The sequence below is a fragment of the Lathyrus oleraceus genome, chromosome 6 (genome assembly GCF_024323335.1).
Source record: "Lathyrus oleraceus cultivar Zhongwan6 chromosome 6, CAAS_Psat_ZW6_1.0, whole genome shotgun sequence".
Taxonomy (NCBI): domain Eukaryota; kingdom Viridiplantae; phylum Streptophyta; class Magnoliopsida; order Fabales; family Fabaceae; genus Lathyrus; species Lathyrus oleraceus.
The window spans coordinates 361,526,577-361,547,867 of NC_066584.1; the positions used below are offsets into that span (position 1 = coordinate 361,526,577).

The 21,291-nt window shown below is 33.7% G+C and overlaps 1 protein-coding gene across 1 annotated transcript; it reads right to left on the bottom strand.

Moving 5' to 3' along the window:
• Window positions 1–1,332: 1,332 nt before the first annotated feature.
• LOC127091213 (endoglucanase 17) lies at window positions 1,333–3,928 on the bottom strand. Its single transcript, XM_051029779.1, has 8 exons — window positions 3,524–3,928; window positions 3,228–3,434; window positions 2,919–3,119; window positions 2,742–2,834; window positions 2,471–2,632; window positions 2,252–2,363; window positions 1,998–2,161; window positions 1,333–1,916 (listed from the first exon to the last, which is right to left on the bottom strand). Exons 1-8 carry the CDS (start codon window positions 3,770–3,772, stop codon window positions 1,584–1,586), a joined length of 1,521 nt encoding a protein of 506 aa, XP_050885736.1. The 5' UTR covers window positions 3,773–3,928; the 3' UTR covers window positions 1,333–1,583.
• Between the last annotated feature and the right edge of the window lie 17,363 nt (window positions 3,929–21,291).

The following is a 21,291-nucleotide window of genomic DNA, read 5'->3' on the forward strand; positions in this document are numbered from 1 at the left end:
AAATATGAAGCTTGCCTTGTTATTTCTAACTGTGGTGAAATATAAGAATGCATGCTTGATAGGATATTCATATTCTAACTTGGTTGGGGACAAAATTGATAGAAGCAGTACTTCAAGTAACATGTTTAAGTACAATGGTGCATCCATCTCTTGGTGAATTAAGAAGCAACTTATCACGGTATTATTGTCATGCAAAGTCGTGTATATTGGTGGCACTTTTTTTTCTTTTTGTGAAGTAATTAGGCTAGACTCTTTGATGAAGGAGTTAAAATGTGAAGTGCACAAGTCATTGAAGCCCATGAATGACAATAGATATACCATGCATATAAAGAAGAATTCAATTTTAGGTGGAAGAAATAAGTATATAGAGACTAGGTTCCCTATCATTAAGGAACAAGTCATGGAGGAAATGCTTGAGGTTACCTATTGTCCAATTGAAGTGCAACATGCATATAATTTTACAAAGGCATTAAAGATTTACAGAATTGTATTTTGAAGAAAACAATTGGGATTGATGAATGTTTATGTTTATACATTAATGGAGTGTATTGGTTTGTTAATCCTTAAACATCTTAAACATGTATATTCCTAAGTTGATAGTAACTTAACTGATTAGTTAAGTTGGTTAAAGTTGTTGCTTAACCAACAAGTCATATATAAGTGTCGTAATAGACTAATACTTTAAAGACGACATTATATATATAATGCTTTTATTTTTTTAGCTCTTAAATTTTAATAAAAGATATTTTAGAAAATACACTTAATTTTTTATGAAAAAGAAAAATGAATTACAATTAATCCATTTTTTAATAAGTGTTAAACTTAAATTAGTTATTTATTATAATCCAAACCAAAACATACTAATTGTCCAACAAATTCAAGCACACATCACCACTATATGTAGGTCGTGTATTCCAACATTACTAACGGCTTGATAAAGTAATCTCATTGATGCCATTTCTCATTTACCTTCGAAGGAATAGGTGGTAACTCAACATGTTGATGAAGGTTTCTTTTGTATAAAATCGTCCATGAACAAGACAATATTTCCCATTTCACACCACAAGGGTTACAATTTCAACAAATTTTCCATGTTGCTCGAGGAGAATCTTCAGCGGTTCGGCGCTGGAAAAATTTCTCAGTTTGGTCAAAGATACATTTTTATTTTTTATACAAGTGTATTTTAACAAAGGATTAGTTCCAATTTCCTAGGAAAAGTTCATTGTAGCAATAAACTTTTTTTGTTCACCCATGTCTTTATCCCCTAACTTTATTTTATCCTTTTGTCCTCACCACAATATCTTAAAAGTTGATAAATAACACAAGCAAAACTAACCACTTTTACAGTTGAGATTTGCTTTAAACATTGAAATTCTTGATAATTTTTTAACATCATCACTTAACATATATGCCACACCACTTAACATTAACATAACATATGGAAGCATTGTCACAATGAAATTTACTCATTGCAACAAGTTGTTAAAAGCTTCTCCTAAGAAATCTAACTAATTTTAACTACTAACCAAATTAGTGAACATTTAAAACTAAAACATCATCATAATCAGATTATCCCAAACAAGTTAAAGTTGACCAAATGAGTGTGCAAGATAAGCCAGTGTTCCGACAAGTGGCGCATTAACATAAGTAGCTGGCTCTGATTGTTCATAATCTGACCGTTGATCTGGAAACCTATCATGCTGATCTGGTCCACCAACAACAGCACCCACTAGAATGTTAGGATTTGGTGATTTTGAATTCATTACACCAAACCCTGCGGAACACTGGATCTTTCCCGGGTGTACAGCCATTGAAGGAAGTGATGATCCTCTGTGGTGTATCCTTTGTGGATACCTTGGTCCATACCCCACCATGTATGACATCTTCAATGGGTTATCTCCTAACAAATAATCCACCTAATAAAAAAAATTCAAAAAGTTATAAAATATATATATATTTCAATGTGTTATAGTTATAACTTTCTAAACTCATTTTACCTGTCTCTTGGCTAAGGTTCTGAGTCTCTTTGGTGTTACAGTGGTACCACCACAATTTACAACTGAATGTGATTTGGTTAAGTATTTGGCATATGTGACCAGTAAGAAGGTAGTGGATGTGACATACTGCATGTTACTATCACTCATCTTGAACAAAAGTCCACCTGTAAAGTTTTTTACAACCTCAAAAAAAGTTGCATCTTGGACCACATGACTTAAAATATGGTGAGAAAAGATAAGAGACATCACTTTACCTGGGGTATATTGTGCAGATGAGGAACCAGCTCCAGGAATCAAAGAACAAACAAAATTGTCTGAATGGCCCTTGTAGTCATGGAGGGATTTTACATTTTGAACTAGAAATTCCTAATATCACATAAAACCAACAAAAAAGAAAAACATGTAAGCTTTCATCAAACCATTTTTTGTTAATTTTATTTGTTACTGTACTATGTGATGATGAAGTTTAGGACCTTTGAAAGAAGTATCCTTGCTCCAACATGTTTGTTATCCCAACCAAATGTGTTGTCAAACTCTGCAGCTCCTAGGATTTGACCATTTGTTTGAATGTATTTTAGATACATTGGATTCTTTGTGGCCTTGTGGAGCCAAGCAGCACCCCACAACAACTCATCCTAACAAATTTATCATCAAAATATCAATCACCATAGGTACTACACTATACTTTTGAGTATGACTAAGAAAAAGGACATATCAAAAAAATTGGAAAAACCAAAATTTTACCTGATAACCTGAGTAAGAACAATAGAATGGACACACAAAGGGTTTCAAGGCATTGCTGTAAGATCCTCTATGTTTATCAGCAAACTGAAAAACCTATACACTCACAAATAATTAAGTCTCAGATTTTATGCAAAAGAATGAAAAAGTTGAAAAAAAATTGATGAATCAAAGGCTTACCCTGATAGCCCTTCTTACTAAAATCTTGGCATATGTTGGATCACTTCTTCTGAAAACAAGAGAAGCCGCTGCCAATGCTGCAGCAGTTTCCGCAGCAACTTCAGAGCCAGGTGCGTTAGCATCAACCTTAAAAACACTTCTTGGAGTGTCCATGTCCTCTGGTCTCTCCCAACAAGCATGGTCCTTTTTAGCATCTCCAACCTTCAAACACACAACCCAAAAATCAACCTCATTTCCTCTGTTTTTTTCTTCACAAAAAAAAAACTACAGAATCATGAACATTAGAAAGAAAAAAAAAAGAGAACTAACCTGAACATAAATGATGTTTGGATGTGCAGTGGCTTTAAGAAGATAATCAGTAGCCCAACGAACAGCTTCTTTAGCATTCGGCAACTCGCTTTTCATCAACCCACCAAACTCAATAACACTCCATGAAAGCATGGTGGTAGTAAAAGCCATAGGAAAACCAAACTTAACATTGTCACCAGCATCATAGTACCCTCCAACCAAATCAACCTACATTGCACATTTAAAACATATATAACCACAAAAAGTTAAAAACCACTAGAAATAAATATATGATAATGAGAAATTTGTTTACATACATGCAATGCTGAGCCATCAGAGAGACCAGAGTCTCTTCTCCAAGAGATTCTCTGGTTAGAAGGGAGTTTCCCTGATCTCTGGCCTTGGAAAAAGAGAATGGACTTGGTGAGAGCGTCTCTGTAGTTGTGGGTGGCGAAGTGAGGGTGGTTGTGGTGGTGAATGGAACGGAATGGGTTGGCATGGGTGTGGAGAAGGAAAAAAGAGAAAAGGGAAAGGAGAATGGTAGTGAGGGAAAGGGAGAGAGCCATGTTGGAGTGTGTGAAAAGGAAAAGGGAAAACAAGCCAACCAACGAGGAAGCAATGTGCCACCTGCAAGACACAGTGTGCTGCTTGGGAGTCTGCTATTTATAAAAGCAAAAGCTGGCTTTGTAACGTCTTACTACTACTTTGTTGCAAAACAACAATAATTGTGTCCACATCCTACTCCTAGAACAAGAAGCTCGTGGCTTTGGAGAAATTTTCTAGTTAACCGGGCAAAAGCTAAACAAAATTAAACAAAATTAGTACTAATCTCCGCTAAATTAGGCTTTAAAACATTAAAAAAAAAAACTATAATGAAATAACGGTGGGTTCAGGTGGAAGTGTGACATACCCACCATCGATAACTATCCGAATAACTTATGAAATTTACATAACAGATTATAGAGTGTAGTATTATGGGGTTTAATCTAATATAAATATTATTTTTAGTATTATATTTCTGTAGTGTCTTGATTTCTAATATTCATGATCTCTTAGATATGGTTACATGTCTACTCGCATAATAGTTTTAATATATTATTTTTATATTATTTGATATAATATTTAACTATGATTTTTTTTAAATAATCAAGTTTTTTAAAATAATACAAAAATAACCATTATTTTAAAATATTTATTAATATAATCATTTTTCAATTATCTCTCTAAAGCATGCATTTGTTGGAATGACGAATGCATGTTGCCATTGAATCAAAATGTCAAGTGCATTGGCGTTAGCATGCGTTAACATGAAGAGCATGCGTCATTACATGTGCCACATGCTTTGAATATTTTTTTTTATGTTATACTTATATAGAATTGAAATAAAAAGGTAAATGAAAAATAATTAATAATATTATGATATAAAGTTAAAATACACAACAATTGACAAGAAAATCAATTATTCGTCCGATTGAAACGCTCTCCTGTTCCACATCCCGATGTGTTAGCCTGCCTTCGAGGTCTCCCACAATTTTCCTGATGTATATAGGGTCTTTGAGTGCTGAAATGATGCAATGGTGGCTTGTGTGAAGGTCTGGTGGAAGGTCAAGCGGTATTTGACAAATTTGTCATCATTTCTCCTCAATAGTTTGGGGGTTTCCGCCAACAACGCTGTTGTAATTGAGTTTGGTGCTCATGTTTTTGTAGTTGGGTCGTTGTGGTTAGGTTATTTGTGGACGGTATGGTTGCCCGAATTGGGACATTGAATTGTTTTGGAAATGAAGCAATGATTTATGTGGTGTAAGAAAGTCAAACAATGGTTGGATGTTATGGCGATGAGATGTTTAGGTGTTCATAAGTGGGGGGCTATGGTAGGATGAGGTTGAATCGTATGAATCATTTAGGCTATAGACAAATGTGGTGGTTGCGTATGGTTGTTGGTGGTAAGGATTTGGTTTCTGGTTTTGAGTTTAGGTGTGTGACATGAATTGGTTGCGAAGTTGGGTGTTTGGTGGTTAGGTGTATATGGTATGGTGATGGTGTGAGGTTGATCGTTGGGTTTGGGTGGGTTGACATTGTTCATGGGTTTGGAAAGGGTGTGTGGTTGGTTGTTGGGCGGAAATTTGTTGTTGGGCATATGATGACGAAGCTCGTTGGCGTGGATCAATAAAATATTTTGACTCAAACACAAATTGTGGCATTGTAACCGACTTAAACCAAATCATATAATGTTGAGTTGATCTAGCACCATGTATGATTGGTTCGTTTAAGATGTGTTGACATCGATTCCTCCAATGATGACACATCTCTTTAGCGAAGTCTCTCCAATCAAAATAATCCCCATGGGGCCACATGACAACAAATCTCGTGGTATCAATGAACTCTGTCTTCAAAGGCATCTAAAACCTACCAATAACCGCTTTTGTGCAAGCAACCTATTTTAGGCTAGGCGTGTTGTTTGAGATCAGATGTTCCAAATGGAGTTCAATGTTACAATCTGGGCAGATGTTTAGTGATGCTTCAATGAAATTCATTAAAGAGGAAGCTACAAAAGCTAACACACATGTGGTCATAGTGTTTGATCATACTAAAGGTTGGTATAGTGTTGCTGAGTCAATGTATCACAATGAAGGCATATCGAGGGGACACTATTGAGTGGAACTAGATAGAGACTAGTGCGACTGCGAAAAGTTCCAAGCCTTTCTTATGCTCTGCTCCCATGTCATAGCGGCATGTTCAAAGTTTTGATAGGATCCTTCCAACTTACTATCCTCCGTTTACAAAGTCATAAACCTATGCAATATTTACAAAATTAACTTTTCGGTGGTAGCAAAAGAAGATTATTGACCTGCATATCAAGGGGACATACTCTGGCACAATGAAATAATACGAAGGAAGAAAAATGATCGCCCAAACAACATCTGTATTTGAACCGAAATGGATACGGCGAACAAAATGGTGAGATTATGTAGTTCATGTCGCCAGCCCGATCATAACCGTACAAACTATCCCAATGTTAGACCAAGCACAACAACATAGTTTTAATTGTAACCCTTTTGCTTTATATTGAAAACAACATTCATTTCATAAATATCATAAGATTCAAATACAATAACTTGAAAACAACAATTAAATAATAATTTAAACAATAATTAAACAACAACATAAACAACTACAACAATAGAATAACATCACAAACAAATACAACAAATAAACAACATAACTATGCGATTATAACCATCAAAACAATTTTGTGAGAAGTATACATCATCATGTGAACATCTCTGTCATTTTTAACATTCACCCAGAAACGAACTTCTCCATTTTGGTTGAATGTGGTATCAAATCATTGAGTTCTTCTGATTTTTTTCACCCTATATAATTTCTCCATTTAACCAACGGTTCAAGGTCCTGTTAAAATGTTCAAACGTATCTATATTTCAAAGTCGGATCTTCATCGGAGGCTGCACTGCTAAAAAAATTAAATCGATATTTCTCTTGTGAATATAAGAACATATATATGAAGACATTTTAAAGAAAATTGGAAGATGATTGAAGAAAAATGGAAGGAGATGGTAAGAAGACGTGTGAAAAATTATGGGAGGGTGATGCTGTATTTATAGAAGGAATGCACAAAAGCAGTAGCCATATACATTGGTGTCTCCATTGAGTGGATTATGCATGCACCATTGCATGTGGCACATTGGACATGCATGCGCCACTCCTAGTGGCGACATGGACATGCATGCGCAAATGCTAATGGCGCCTATGTTCAACAATTTCATTGCATCTGTCAATGCAAATGGCGTCTTAGTTAATTTTTTTTGAAAAAGTGGTTATATTGATAAATATTTTGAAATAGTGATTATTTTGGTATTATTTTTAAAAAACATGGTTATTTTGCACTCATGTAATATTAGCGAGAATCAGTTTACCCTATAATATTTTTTCTTGATTCCCCTTATAATGTAAAGATTCAGAGTCTTTGGCCCTTCACTTGACAAAATATCATAGAATATTTATGTTTGTTGACGTGGCTTATCCAAGTGGTTTTTCTTTTAGTTTTTATTTATTTTTTAAAAATCCATGTGGCTTTTTATTAATTTATTGTAGTTAAAAAAATTTATTACAAAATTTGCTAACATTGCAAGGATATAATATATATTTGGTCATTGGGTGTTTGCTTGTAATTTAACTAACAAGTAAAATAATAAGAGAAGAAAGCACAGAAAATCAAAAGAATTAGTTTCTCTAAAATTCATCTTCATCCTTCTCTTTCAGATTCTTTTCCAATTTGACCACTTACTTTTCAACTTGGTTAATTGTATTTGTCAAGTTCAATTTCTATCCTTCTTCTTTACTCACTGTTGGGCTTTTCACCCGTTATTATGTATACATGAAAGTTTTACTCATTTTGTGATCATTTCCACCATCATTGTCATGGGTATCAATCTTTCATTTTTATTCTATCATGCATGCACTTTTGCCAAAATCTATGTTCATCTTGAAGCAGTTTTACTTTTCTTTTTTGCATGTGCATGCAAGAGTAATAGAACCTGGTATAATAAGCAACAAAGTTTTTGTTATCTTTTCTTGAACCTTAACATCCCCTCTTTCTGGTGATTGAGTGCATTAACTTAAGACCCATAACATTTTTCTTGCACGTCACTTTCACTAACATTCATTAAATAGTTGCATTTTTATCCCTCAAAGCTAGCGCTAGGTTTAATTTTGTGAGATTTACAGAAGTAAAAAACACTCTCAATCTTCAAGAGCAATTCAATGGCTAATGTTTTGGGAGCTTCAAACTAATATGTCATAAAGTTTTGTTTTCCAAACCATCAGTTTGAAAAATCCTTATGATTTTTTCCAAAAACTGCATTAAGTTTTTAGTGAGAGAGGATTATCCTTGGCTTATATGGCCAACTCCATGTGTAATAGGTATTTTGAAGTAGTTTGTGAGCCTTAAGTCAGTTTTTGAAAGCTTTTTAATATTTTTAATCTTAAATATCTTGATGCTTTTTTATGAATATTGACAAGGTAAAGGAGTTGGCTTAGTGTTATGGCGCCTAATGTTAATGAGTTTGGATTTACCTCCCTCGTAATAAAAAATAATATATTAAAAAAATTATAAAAAATTTCATTCCAAAAAATTGATTTTTTTAATTTTAAAAAATAAATAAATAAGCCATGTGGATTTAAAACATAAATAATTTATAAAAAAAAACCATTTGGGCAGGCCACGTCAGCAAACATAAAGATTTCATACCATTTTGTCAACTGAAGGGCCAAAGATACAAAATCTTTACATTATAAGGGGGAATCAAGAAAAAAATATTACAGGGGATAAATCAAATCTCACAAACATTATAGGGGATGACGTATATTTAACCCTTCCTTTTATTATAAATAACCAACATGATACAAGCTCTAAGTTCAAACTTAAAACCATTGTCTTCTAGAGCATACACCAAAGTTGACCAAATATTTGATCACATACTTAAAGATTATAAAACTAGATCGTTAAATGGTCACAAGATTTCCTTAGAGGAAAACGATACTGTAAATGACATAACCCATACACGCACACGATGACGAATTGTACAATGTTCCATAAAATTACTCAAAAAGATATTAATGACGACGTACTCAAGTTAGACGTAATGAGAGAGATTATGGACAATAAACGGTCAAGAAGGGGGTGAATAGGCCTCCTAAGTTAAAAATGACATGAAAAATAGTTTGAAAACTATTTATTAGAGTTTGAAAAATAAAATTGTTTTTGTGTAGTGGAAACGATTTGGGCTAATAGAGCAATTGTCCTTATCGATTGGAGTTAACATGAAAACACTTGAACAACTCACAATACAATCAAGATTGATAATATAATTAAACAAAAGAGACAAACTAGCTTTATATTGAATAATAGCTTAATTATACAAGTCGTGTTATTGTACAATTACCAATACTGATAAGATTATACAACCACATTTTTTCAGTTTAATCTACAATATGATAAAATCGAATTACAGATCTTAACAAAACTTATACTAATACAATAAATCGATAACAATGAAAATCTTAATGGCATGCAATTCTAGAAACCAATAAGTATAACCTAATCATTCAATTAACTAATAAATTAAAATGAAAAGGGAGAGAGAGAGAGAGAGAGAGAGAGAGTACATCGAAATTTATAGTGGTTTGGCACATTCGTCTTCGCTTTGTGCTTAATCCACTCTCCAATGGTTGCCCATTGAAAACTTGTTGTTCTTCCTATATGATTTGTAACAAGATTACAAGAGTTGGTACAATCATAAGTCCAAAATAAATGCTTAATAAATTTCTTATTTCTGGATCTTTGATTTGCACATAACTCACGAATTGAATTTTATGCAAAATCTTTACTTGAATTCTCTTCTTGAATCTTCAAGCCTCAACAACCCCCACCTAAGTCTTGAGAGTTAGTATGTCTGAAGATTGAAAATAAATCATACCCTGTCTGTAGCATTTCACATAGTGTTACCAATGTCAACCTAGAAAGAAGAACCTCCTTCTTTTTCATTGGAATTGTCAGAACCATTCACAAAACCCCACACCCTTGCGAACCTCTAAAATATTAACCAAGTCTTAAAAAAACATTAAATTCAAAACAAATCTCCTCAATCACTCAAGCAAATTCAAAGATAAGATTTAGATCCATGCAAAAATGGAAAAAGAATGAGATAGAATATAAAAGAAATCATTTGCAATTGTTCAAGAAAGATTCAAAACTCTTTTGAAAAATGAGAGAACAAGTGGTTTGTCAGTTTTCAAATCATCAAATGGAAGTGTATGTTTTGTAACATTATGAATGATATTGAGAGAAAAAAAATGATTTATAGGTGTTGGAGATGAAGCACAAAATGTAGTGAAATATCATATTTGATTCGAGTCACAAACAGTTGAGTGATTTGAGTCAAGTGGAAAATTAATGTGAAAGAAGATCTACACTTTACGAAAGACCCATTTTTCTATGATTCGAATCAAGAGTAACTTATGATTCGACTCAACCTATGTGTGATTCGAGTCATGAAGAAGCGATGATTCTACTTAAACATGACATGGGATGATAGGAAATATGTAATTTGACTCATGTACAAGTTGTGATTTGAGTAATAGGGTTCCGTGATTCGAAGCATGTAAAACATGTGATTTGACTCACAAACTCACATAAAGTATGTTTTCCCTCTATTTGATTTTGTTCAACTCATAGGGTGTGTGATTTGAATCACACACCTAAAATATCATTTTTTGAAGTTCTTAAAGATATTTTGAGATTCTATTTGTGACATGACTTGAACTAATCTCAAATGTGGTTTTTGTTCCAAAAACTCGACTAATTTACATAAAACATATTGCTTATACTCAAACACAAATAGTTTGAACTATGCATGCTAAAAATATGCAGATCTAAAACTCGATTCTTATTGATGTGAAATTGAAGAGGAAACTCAAAGATATAAGACTAAAATCAAAATAAATCTTAAAAGACAAGAAACAAAACTATATAGCAGAGACATGTACAGTTCCCCTATTAATAGGACAGAGACATGCAACTTCAGTCCCCCATTTTTTGATGCTTGGAAAGCTTTCACTTGGAATTGAGTCGACTTCAAGCAAAAGAAAAACATGATCAATGCTTTCCTTCAATTGCTTGTGCTCACCCTGAAACATTACACATTACACAACATAAAATGCATAACACAAATCTAGACTCACATTACAATTTCTTCCCCTTTGACAAGACCAAAAAGAGATTTAGTCTAATGAGCCTAAATGCAAACATAACCAGCAACACAAACGATATTCTAGAGAAACAAATAAGTTATACATATCTAAGAAGAATATACAACATCAAAGATCAAATTCAAAATACAAAGATAAACATGCTAAATACAACAAATACACAATTACACATACAACTAGATATCAAAATATAATTATGTGATCAAAACTTCTATGAATGGAAGGTTAACTAATGCATGAGGAAACAAAATAATTCTCAAATGTACGTAATTAACATGATGCATTTAAAAAGGTTTTAAAGGCATAGGAACAATCATACAACGACTTATGAATGAATGACTGAAATAAGGAATGTAAGAAGTAAACAAATGAACATATAAAGAACAAAGTACAAATAATGATATAAAAGAATATGAGAGTTGTAGAATCATATTAATAGGGTTAATTAAGGTAAATTTCTATAAGAAAATGTTAGAGTACAATAGAATACACATATCAAATGAAATTAAATAGGAATCCAAATCTATTTGAAGCACGAAGAATCCAGGATTCCCAATTCCTTACGTATCTTGTGAAAAGATTCAAAGGATAACAATTTTGTAAAGATATCAGCAAGCTGATTTTTCATATCCACGTATTCGAAAAAACATCATCTTTTTCAACATGGTCCCTATGGAATTGGTTCCTGATTTCTATATGTTTAGTACATGAATGAAGTACATGATTCTTAGTGAGGCTCATTGCGCTAGTGTTATCGCATTTGATTAGAACGCAATCGAGTTTTAAATTGTAATCCAACAATTATTGCTTTAGCCATAAGACTTATGCACAATAATTACCTGTAAGACCCCAATTTTGACCCTAAGATCCCTCATGGCATCATAACATTGCATTTGCATTTGCCTCAAGGATCATAAGCATCTTGGCTCCTTTACCTTTGGGTGGGATCTCTTGAGATTTGGTTTGAGATCACCAAGCATGCTTGAATTGTATATTATTGCTTTTCTCATTTTTATTTAATAACCAAAAGCACAAAAATATGTCACTAACATCTCTTGTTTGTAGCTTGAGCAATCACAAGATCCAAAGCTTCTAGGAGATCCTATGTGCATTGATATGGCCAAGAGAAGATGAAAGCAAGCATGGAAATGGTTCCCAAAGCCCTCATCCATCAAATATGCCTCCCGAGTATCTCAATTCATCATTTTGATCAAAGCAAATCAAGGGGTTTGAGGCTTGTTTCCCAAGGAAACCCTAATTCATCTATTCATCAATTGTGCCTTGCTCATGAAGCAACCTCAACCCATGGTCAAATTCAATCAAGGGAAGTTCTTTAATTCATCATTTAATGCATATTTGAACCTATTTTAGTGTCCTCAATCATCAATTCATCAAGATATGAGGTTTGAACTTGAGAAGTTGATCAGTTAATTCATCTGACTATTTTGAAATACACTGAGACCTCACTTTTGATGTGTTTGTCAAATGGAGATGACCCAAAGAGAAAAAATGTTCTAAAGAACCATACGAACAACTTTCATGTTCATCAAAAATTTACTTGAAGCTTGGAAGGTCATCATCCATTCCAAGACATTATAGGTCATTTTGACTGAAACCCTAATTTTGGGTCAACTTCCCAAGAACATAACTTATTCATTTTTCATGATTTTGAGGTGGGATCAAATGAATTGGAAATCTTAAGATGTCTACTTCAAATGTTATGTTGATAAAAATTTCAAAATCCTAAAAAAAATACATGTGATAATGCAAAACATTATAGGTCACTTTGGACCAAATGCATTGAAATGTGAAAAAGTCCAACTTCAAGTGCCCATAACGTCTTCATAAAAAATCCAAATGATGCAAAATTTAAGTCCAAATTGATTTTCTTGAAAAGATCTACAACTTTGATGTTGAAGATTGTGTCATTTGGAGCTTGCATCACTGTAACAAAAAGGCTTGAACTTTGGCCAATTTTGAAAATCTCACATGTACATGTTTTGCACCCCACACTTCATGACCACTTTTCATTAATTTCCAAGGCTCAAATGGAGTTTTGATCAACATAACAAATGATCCTTATGCAAAAATATTTCCAACCGTTACTCATGAGGTGGTGTTTCTATTTTTGACATAGCATTTTCGAAGGCTTGAACATTATGGCACATTTTGGAAAATCATTAAAATTTGCATTGCATGAACCATTAATACATAAGCTGCACGTCCAAATTACTTCTACCATGCATCAGCTACCAAATCCAAGTGGAATTGGGCCCTCCATGCGCCTGTACAGGCCCATGCATGGAGGCCATTTCCATTCATGCAAGTTTGTGATCATGCATTTCAACATTGCCTTGCCTATAAATACAATGCATATGAGCTTCATTTCACTAACCTGAAGGCGCCCTACATGCTGTGCAATTGAAACCTCACCCTCACACCAAAGGAACTATCTCACTTTTCTCTCAATTTTCAGATCTGAATTTAGATTTCCTCGATTGAAATTTCAGATCTAAAAGTTCCTAAACCTCTTTACCTTGATCCATATAGTGAATTGTAAGCATTAGCATCAAAGAATTGTGACTCCAAGCCCTACAAACCAGAGGTTTACCTCAACTGTTATTTTCTTCGAATCAGCTTGTATAATGCTTATTTCTTGTCGTTATTGTGTCATCTGAAGTCCTCTGCATAAAGGCAACATTATTGAGCTTTCAATTTTTAAAAATCATGAAGTTCATTTGAACACCACAGATCTTCCATCTCTGATTTCTCTCAATATAGAAATCTAGAGCGGATTTGGTTGGTACAAGGGTGATGTACATCACCCCAGCTTTCGGTTGATGCCTGGATCATAGCATTTGGTTAGCTTTCATTTCTCTGCAATTTTGGACTTGGCCGGAAGTTGGCCGGAGAAGAAGGTGGTGCTGGCCACCGTCTGTTCTCCAGATTTAATCAGAACCATCCATTTCATTTCCCAGATTTAATCTCAGTCGTGCCATGTTATGACTTATAATAATGCTACATGTGATGCATTGACCAAGGAACATGGTAGGCGCGCGCATTTGAGCCTCATGATTTGCCAGCTCAATTAATGAGCTCAGATCAAACGGTCCACTCATTTTCCTATTTTCTAATTTCTGATTTTAATTTCTTTTATTTCTTTTAATTCCATTTCTTTTTAAAAATTCATAACTCCTTCATTATTGGTCCAAAAAGTATGAGACCAATTTCATTTTTCTCCTTTTAATTTCTACTCTCTAAAAATGATTTTTAATATTTTTTATTTTATCATTTGATATTTTTTAGGAATTTTCTCTTGTTTGGTTATTTTTAATTCATTTAAAATAGTTTTTGATATCCAAAAAATACAAAAATATTTTTCCAACCTACTTGAATAATGATAGATCTATGAAAAATATTCTAATCAATTTATTAATTGATTTGAGATTTATTTGAGATTTATGACAAATATGCACTTTTAATTGATTTAAAATAGTTTCTGACTTCTAAAAATGCTGAAATTTTTTGTCAAACTTTGTTTGACCTTGTTGAACTTGGGATAATTCACTTGGACTTTTCAAAGTTGATTTGAAGTGAGTTTGAAGTTTGACATTTCTTTATTATTTTAATTCAAGTTTTATTTTAATATTAAAAAATACCAAAAATATTTTATTTGTTTCTTGACTTCTAATCTTCATTTTGCTTCTGTTTTCTATTGTTTGACCTTGATCTTCTCTATCTTTGATCAATGCTTGTTGATTATCCCATTCCATTTCCATTAATGCACTTTAATTTTCATTCATCTTCTTCTTCTTCTTCATCTTTTTCTTTTTTGATCAATGAGTTAAAGATTGGTGGTTAGCATTGATACATGGAGGTTTAACCTCCCTGGATTCAAATCTAATTCATCTTGATCATGGATCAAGTGAATGGCTTTGCATTAAGGATAAGTTGCTTCCTAAATCATGCAAAGAACCTAAATCAATACAAGATCATTTCTCATCTTCTTTTTGGCATGGCAAGTTGTTGGAGTTTGATTCACTAATCAAAATCTCTAACTTGTGTTGTTGCCTACATTATTATTGACCGGCCTCAGATAGTTGTGACTTCTACATAAGTCCAATTACGATTGCTTAACATAGCGCTAAATTGCCTTATGGCACACTAATTCTAACACTAACCATTAACCATTAACATTTAATTCTTGCTCTTTACATTTATGCAATTTACTATTCTTGTACATATTATACATTTGCTTTTTCCCTTTGCTCATTTAAGCACATGTTTATGTTAATGCAATTTTCCTTTTGCTCACTTGAGTACATAATTGTGTATATATTATTGTGCTTGTGTTTTATTTTGATTGTTATGGACAAAAATGCAAAAAATGGACAAATGGACTTAGTTTCTAGGACATTCCCTATGCAAATTGGAGTAAAAAGGCCTTAATGTTGAAGATGGATTAGAAGGACCAAATCTCTAAACTCACTCTTGTCCATTCTTGATTTGCTTCATAGAACTTTTTGATGTTGTGTGCTGTTGTGCTAGGGAATCCTATTTGAGCTAAATTGAAGAACCATTGCCATGATCATCCAAAGTGAAAGATACAAGAGCCATTGGGGATCTTCTAAGAGCTTGTTTGATTATGTTGATTGCTTGAGCTTACACTTATTTTGCTTGCATATTCCAAAGGATGGGAGCTACTTGGATCATCAATATGATCTCAAGAGAGGAACTCCATTTGTGGTCTTGTTTCTTATCTTTCATCTCTTGTATGATTAGGACCTTAGCCATTCTTCTTCTTCCCTCCACTCTAACCCAAGCCAAAACCTTTTGTGCAAACATTTAACACTTCTTTTCAAACATTAGAAACCTAAGCATTATGATTTTGATTTTCAAACTTTCTTTTCATAACACTTATTTTGAATTGGATCTTTAAAGTCAACTTTGACCATATTTTGTAAATACTTTGCATTGGTAAATATAACTCATTCAAATACTTTGGTGGTTTCAATGTCCACTTTCTTAATCAAAAACTTTTTCATAACCTTTAGCTATTAGGTTTGAGTTATCCTTGAGGTAGATATAATACTCACCTATATCCTTAGTGATGGACAATGAGTCTTCCATGCTTATTATAGGGTTAACCCCTCACTAGCATGTTGAAGTTATCCTCACATGGTGGATTTGTGGTTTTGGGTTAAGTTTTCTCCCTTGGATAACAAAAGACCTTTAAGGCTTTTGGACCAATCAATTCACCAACTTATTTTGAGATTTTTATCCCGAACTACGAGGTTTTGATCCTAATCTTTTTAAGATGGTACGTAGGCAATGGGTTTATCCATCCAAACACAAAATTTTAAATAACTTGTATATTCTTCTCTCATATCTTCAATCATGTTTGCACAAATAAATTTTCACAAAATACCAACCTTACAACAAGTGTGAAAAGGGCTCCCTAGGAGTACCTAGGATGTTTTGGGTGCTTAAAACTTTCCCATTGCATAACCAACCCCCTTACCCTGATCTCTGACATTTTTACTAGTTTTTTATTCGATAAAACTTTTAGGTTTTTGTTCGGTTTCTAACCATTCCTTTGGATAAATAGAAGTGCGGTGGCGACTCGACTTGTATGGTTTACCTTGGATTTAGTCAATATCTCTAATGGTAACGAATACCCCGCTACATTACCAATGGCTACATATTCAATCTTGTCAGTAGAAAGAGTAGTGATATGTGTCATACCCAAATTTTGTCCGGGAATTTTAAAGTTTTCATGCATCTGACTTTATTTTTACTTTGTATCCCCTGCATGGCATAACATGCACTTCATCACGCAATAACACTGGCACAATAAGCCTTACTAAGAATCGAGCGCAAAAGTGTCCAGAAAACTAACCTAAATGTACTAAAATGATCAACGCGAAATAAACTTCTCGGAAACATACATGTTTTGATCAAATTTTGAAGTGAAAATACCTAGTTAAAAAGGCTCATACGGATCAAAATGTGATTGTAAAAGTAATCGATAAAATAAAATGAGCACGTTAACTTAAACTACGTGAACCGTATATCAATAATATTGATGTCTGCAACGCCACCTAAAACAAACACAAACTAAAATCACCACCAACCTCAATCATCTCTCAATCTCCATCACGGATCTGTAACGACTTTAATCCTCCCACAAGTTCACTTTACAACAACATTCGAGAAAATCAGTTCCTATTTCAACAAGCCATCTTACTTTCCTCCGTTCACAACAAGATACCCTTCGTCTCTTACTCCATCTCACCGTTTTCGTCTCACCAACTCACCAGCCAAAATAACTCACGCTGGACCACCCTTACAACAACCATCTCCCTCATCCATGGTCGTAACTCACGCTTCCACCATCGACCACCATAACAAAATCTCCACTATCATTGCAGTAGTTCGTCACTTCCATTTTGATTTAGTTGGTTCTTATGCTTGTTGTTCTTTTGGTCCCTCAATTTCGAGAAGAAATTTTTTCCATTTTTATTTTGTTGTTGTGAAATAAGGGAGGGGACTGTTTTCTTTGTTGAAGTTTATTACTGTTGCAGTGATTTTGTTCTTTTATTTCCTTGTTTATTTTGGTAACGTTGAAAAGTCAAGGGTTTTTGATGGTTAATTAATTCAAGTTGGGATCAAGAGTGGGCGGTTTCCCCATATACCAACATCGCCAAGTTATTATTTTTATTTTAATATTATGACTTCAAACTTTGGTGTGTGCATATTTGGGCTTTGGGCCAATATGATTTGAATCTTCTCTACCTTTTTATTGATGTTTCTCTATTACTTTCAATTGTATAATGTTTGGGTTACTATTAGTTTTGGACTATCAAGTTGTAGAAAGTTGTATATTAATTCACTTTTCCTTGTGTTTGATGATATTGATTCATTTTAATACTATTATGATAAATCGGACTTTGAACCACGAATTCGACAACTATATGTCGTTATGCCACTAACATTTCTATACATTTATTTGGTATTTTCTCCACATTTCGGTCCTTACGTACGATACTTCAATTTCGTTGTCGCTATGTACAAACCGACTTTGAGAACATTTCACTTCGATCATCTTGCACTCAATATTGTCGCTTATTTCTTTCTAATTAAATTAAAGTTTTGATTAATTAGATAATTTTGTTAACCAATTTTAATTAACTTGATTATTTGATTAGATTATTTTTTAATCAAACAATTTTGAAAATTAATTTCGATTAACTTAATTAGGTGATTAAATCAAATTTTAATCAATTGATTTTGATAATTAAAAATCGATCGACTTATTTCCACTATCACAATTTCGTAATCTTTTTTCAAACTAAACTCTTTCAATCTCATTCATAAGACAAAAAATCTTGGTCCAACGCCAAGTGACATTTCCAAACTCGATTAAATTGATTCAATGCAATCTAAACCTTTTCCCACTTAAGCACAACAAAAATATTTTCTTAATCAAATACGAAAGAAATGGGTCCTTGGAGTCTCGTATTCCTTAAATCCTTGAGTGATTGCTCTTGAGGCACATGTCTTGGGTTAGCTTTTCATTTCAAAAACACATAATAACTTGGACGATAGGTCATTGGAGTCTAACATTCTGGTGGAACCTTTGAACAATCTTTTGAACATTCATTCTCCATCAAACAATTTCATAATTAATCGAATGAAAAAGGTATTATTGGAGTCAAGCACTCTGATAATATCTCGAATAATTGGTTCTGAGGCTCACATCTAGTTCTTATCGAATATTCGTCATTCACCTAAAAACCATACAACACATCAAACTTATTCTCTCGCCCCCGTGCGATCGAAAACCTTTGTAAGAGTAAATTTGTCTAATCCCTTCTAACGTAAAAACTTGAGCTCAAGCCTCCGCCGCGAGTAAGTAAGCCATGTTTTACCGTTAGAATGCGATTCAACATACTTTAAATAATCAAACCTATTTTTTCTCGCCCCTGTGTGATTGAAAACCTTTTTACAAACATACATTGTTTAGTTCTTTCGAATGCGTTTATAACTAGCACTTAAGCCTCTTATGAGCGAGCATACATCTAAATGTTTAAACTGCTAGAACATGATCAAACATGATCCTTTCTACCGTAAAACAAACAAACACCAAATCTCCCATCCACGAGCAAACGAGACAATGTTTAACCATTAGAATGCAACCTAAACATGTGCCCATTAAAATTTATCAACCAACACTCTTAACTACCAAGAATTATGTAGCTTTGTGTTCTGCATCGCACCTGGAGATCCGTAGGAGCGAGATTCATGGTCTCATCAAGCACTATAATAAAAAACACCAAAAATACCTCTTGTCTTGCCCAAAACTATGTCGCTTTGAATTCCTCATTGTACCTGAAGATACATAGGAGCAAGGCATAATCTTGTCAAGCACCCTAATAAAAACATTTTTGAGACCCCATTTTCTTTTCTCTTTACACTTTCAATCACTCGAAGAAGACAATTAACACAAGGCAACATTGAATCACAAGTTAAAATAAAAGGTTCCTGTTGAGTACAACGAATGTGAGGGGTGCTAATACCTTCCCCTTGCGTAATCGACTCCCAAACCCTGAATTTGGTTGCGACGACCATTTTCTTTTTTAAAGGTTTTATCGACATTTTCCCTTTCCCTCTTTGGGAATAAATAAAGTTCGCTGGAGACTCTGTTAGAATTATTTTTTCTGCAACCATCACAAAGGATCATATTTTTTGAGATACGATAACTGGCGACTCTGTTGGGGACTATCATTTCTCCATGCAAGAGAGGGTCAAGCCTAACTTTGTTAACATTGTGAAAAAATGTTGGCTTTGTTTTATTGTTTTTTTCATAATGCATTTTCTTGCTTGCGTATTTATTTTCTTTATGTTTTCTCTCTTATTATATGTTTAATATCTTATTTATTTGTGGGATCCTAGGATGATATCATGAGTAAAACTCTACACCTGAGTTTTGGAAAAAGAAGAGGGAACACGTAAGTTTATAATTGGAAGTTGTGTAGTGTTATTCTCCAAGGACCTCTCCTTGTGTGCCTAACATGAGGCCTTCCCCTAGAGTAGATCTTTTCGTAGATCTTGTTGTAAGGTAGCTAGTCTGTTACATGACTTGATTCATGAAGGGTCCATGACTCTAAAAACCACTCTTAGAACCAGTTTCCATCTTGGTGGTTGCATAATGTTAGACTTTAAGGACCTCTTCTTATGTGCATCGCATGAAGACTTCCCCTAGAGTAGATATTTTCCTAGATCTCGTTGTAAGGCAGCTAGCCTGTCGCATGGCTTGACTCATGAATGGTCCATGACTCTAGGAACCACTCTTAGAACTAGTTTCTGTCTTGGTCGTTGCGTAGTGTTAGACTCAAAAGACCTCTCCTTATGTGCATAACTTGAGTGTCATACCCCAAACTTTAGCGGTAAATTCAAAGGAAAAAGGAAAAGTACGAACAAAACCCAAAGATAAGAAGTTTTCAAATCAAAACTAATAAAATTCCAGAGATTACAGGTAAGGGGGTTGGTTACACAGAGGGAAGGTGTTAGCACCCAAAGTATCATATGTACTCCTAGGGAGCCCTTTTTTATGTGTGTATGTGTTTTTGAGAAAAATAGAATGTGTGGATGAGAAAAGAATTCATTTATTATATTTTTGTGTTTGACAAGACCTTCAGACTTGTGCCTACGTACCAACATAAAAATGAGGGATCAAAACCTCGGAGTTCGTGGTAAAAGTTTCAAAGTTGGTGAATTGCTTTTAATCAAGAGTTTAAGTGAAAAGAGGCCAAATGGCCAAAAAAATTTGAATGAAGTTGTTAGTTCTTTTTTTCTTTTAAAACTTTAAGTCAATATGATTAGATTTATTTACATGTTTGATTTAAGAAAAAGAAGTTCAAAAATTCAATGGCGTGAGGCCAAAGTTTCTACTTGAAATAAGGTCTAAGTTTGAAATTACAAGCAAAGAAAGTTTTTGAAAAGAGGGAGAAATTTTGAAATTTAAGAAGTGGGAGGAGATGAAGAGACTATCCTAAGCATAAAATTAAAAGTTAAGAGTTGAAAAGATCTGACCAATGAGATGCAATCCAACAGACAAGAATGTAATATAGAAACCCATTTTCCCTTTGGACTTGGAATCAAACAATAATCAACAAGGAATTAGCAATATCCAAACATCAATAAGATTAAGGCATCAAATAAAGATAACCACATCCAAGCAAACAAATCCCATAGCTAACAGTCTTCTTTATCTTCTCATGTGTCATATGAAATA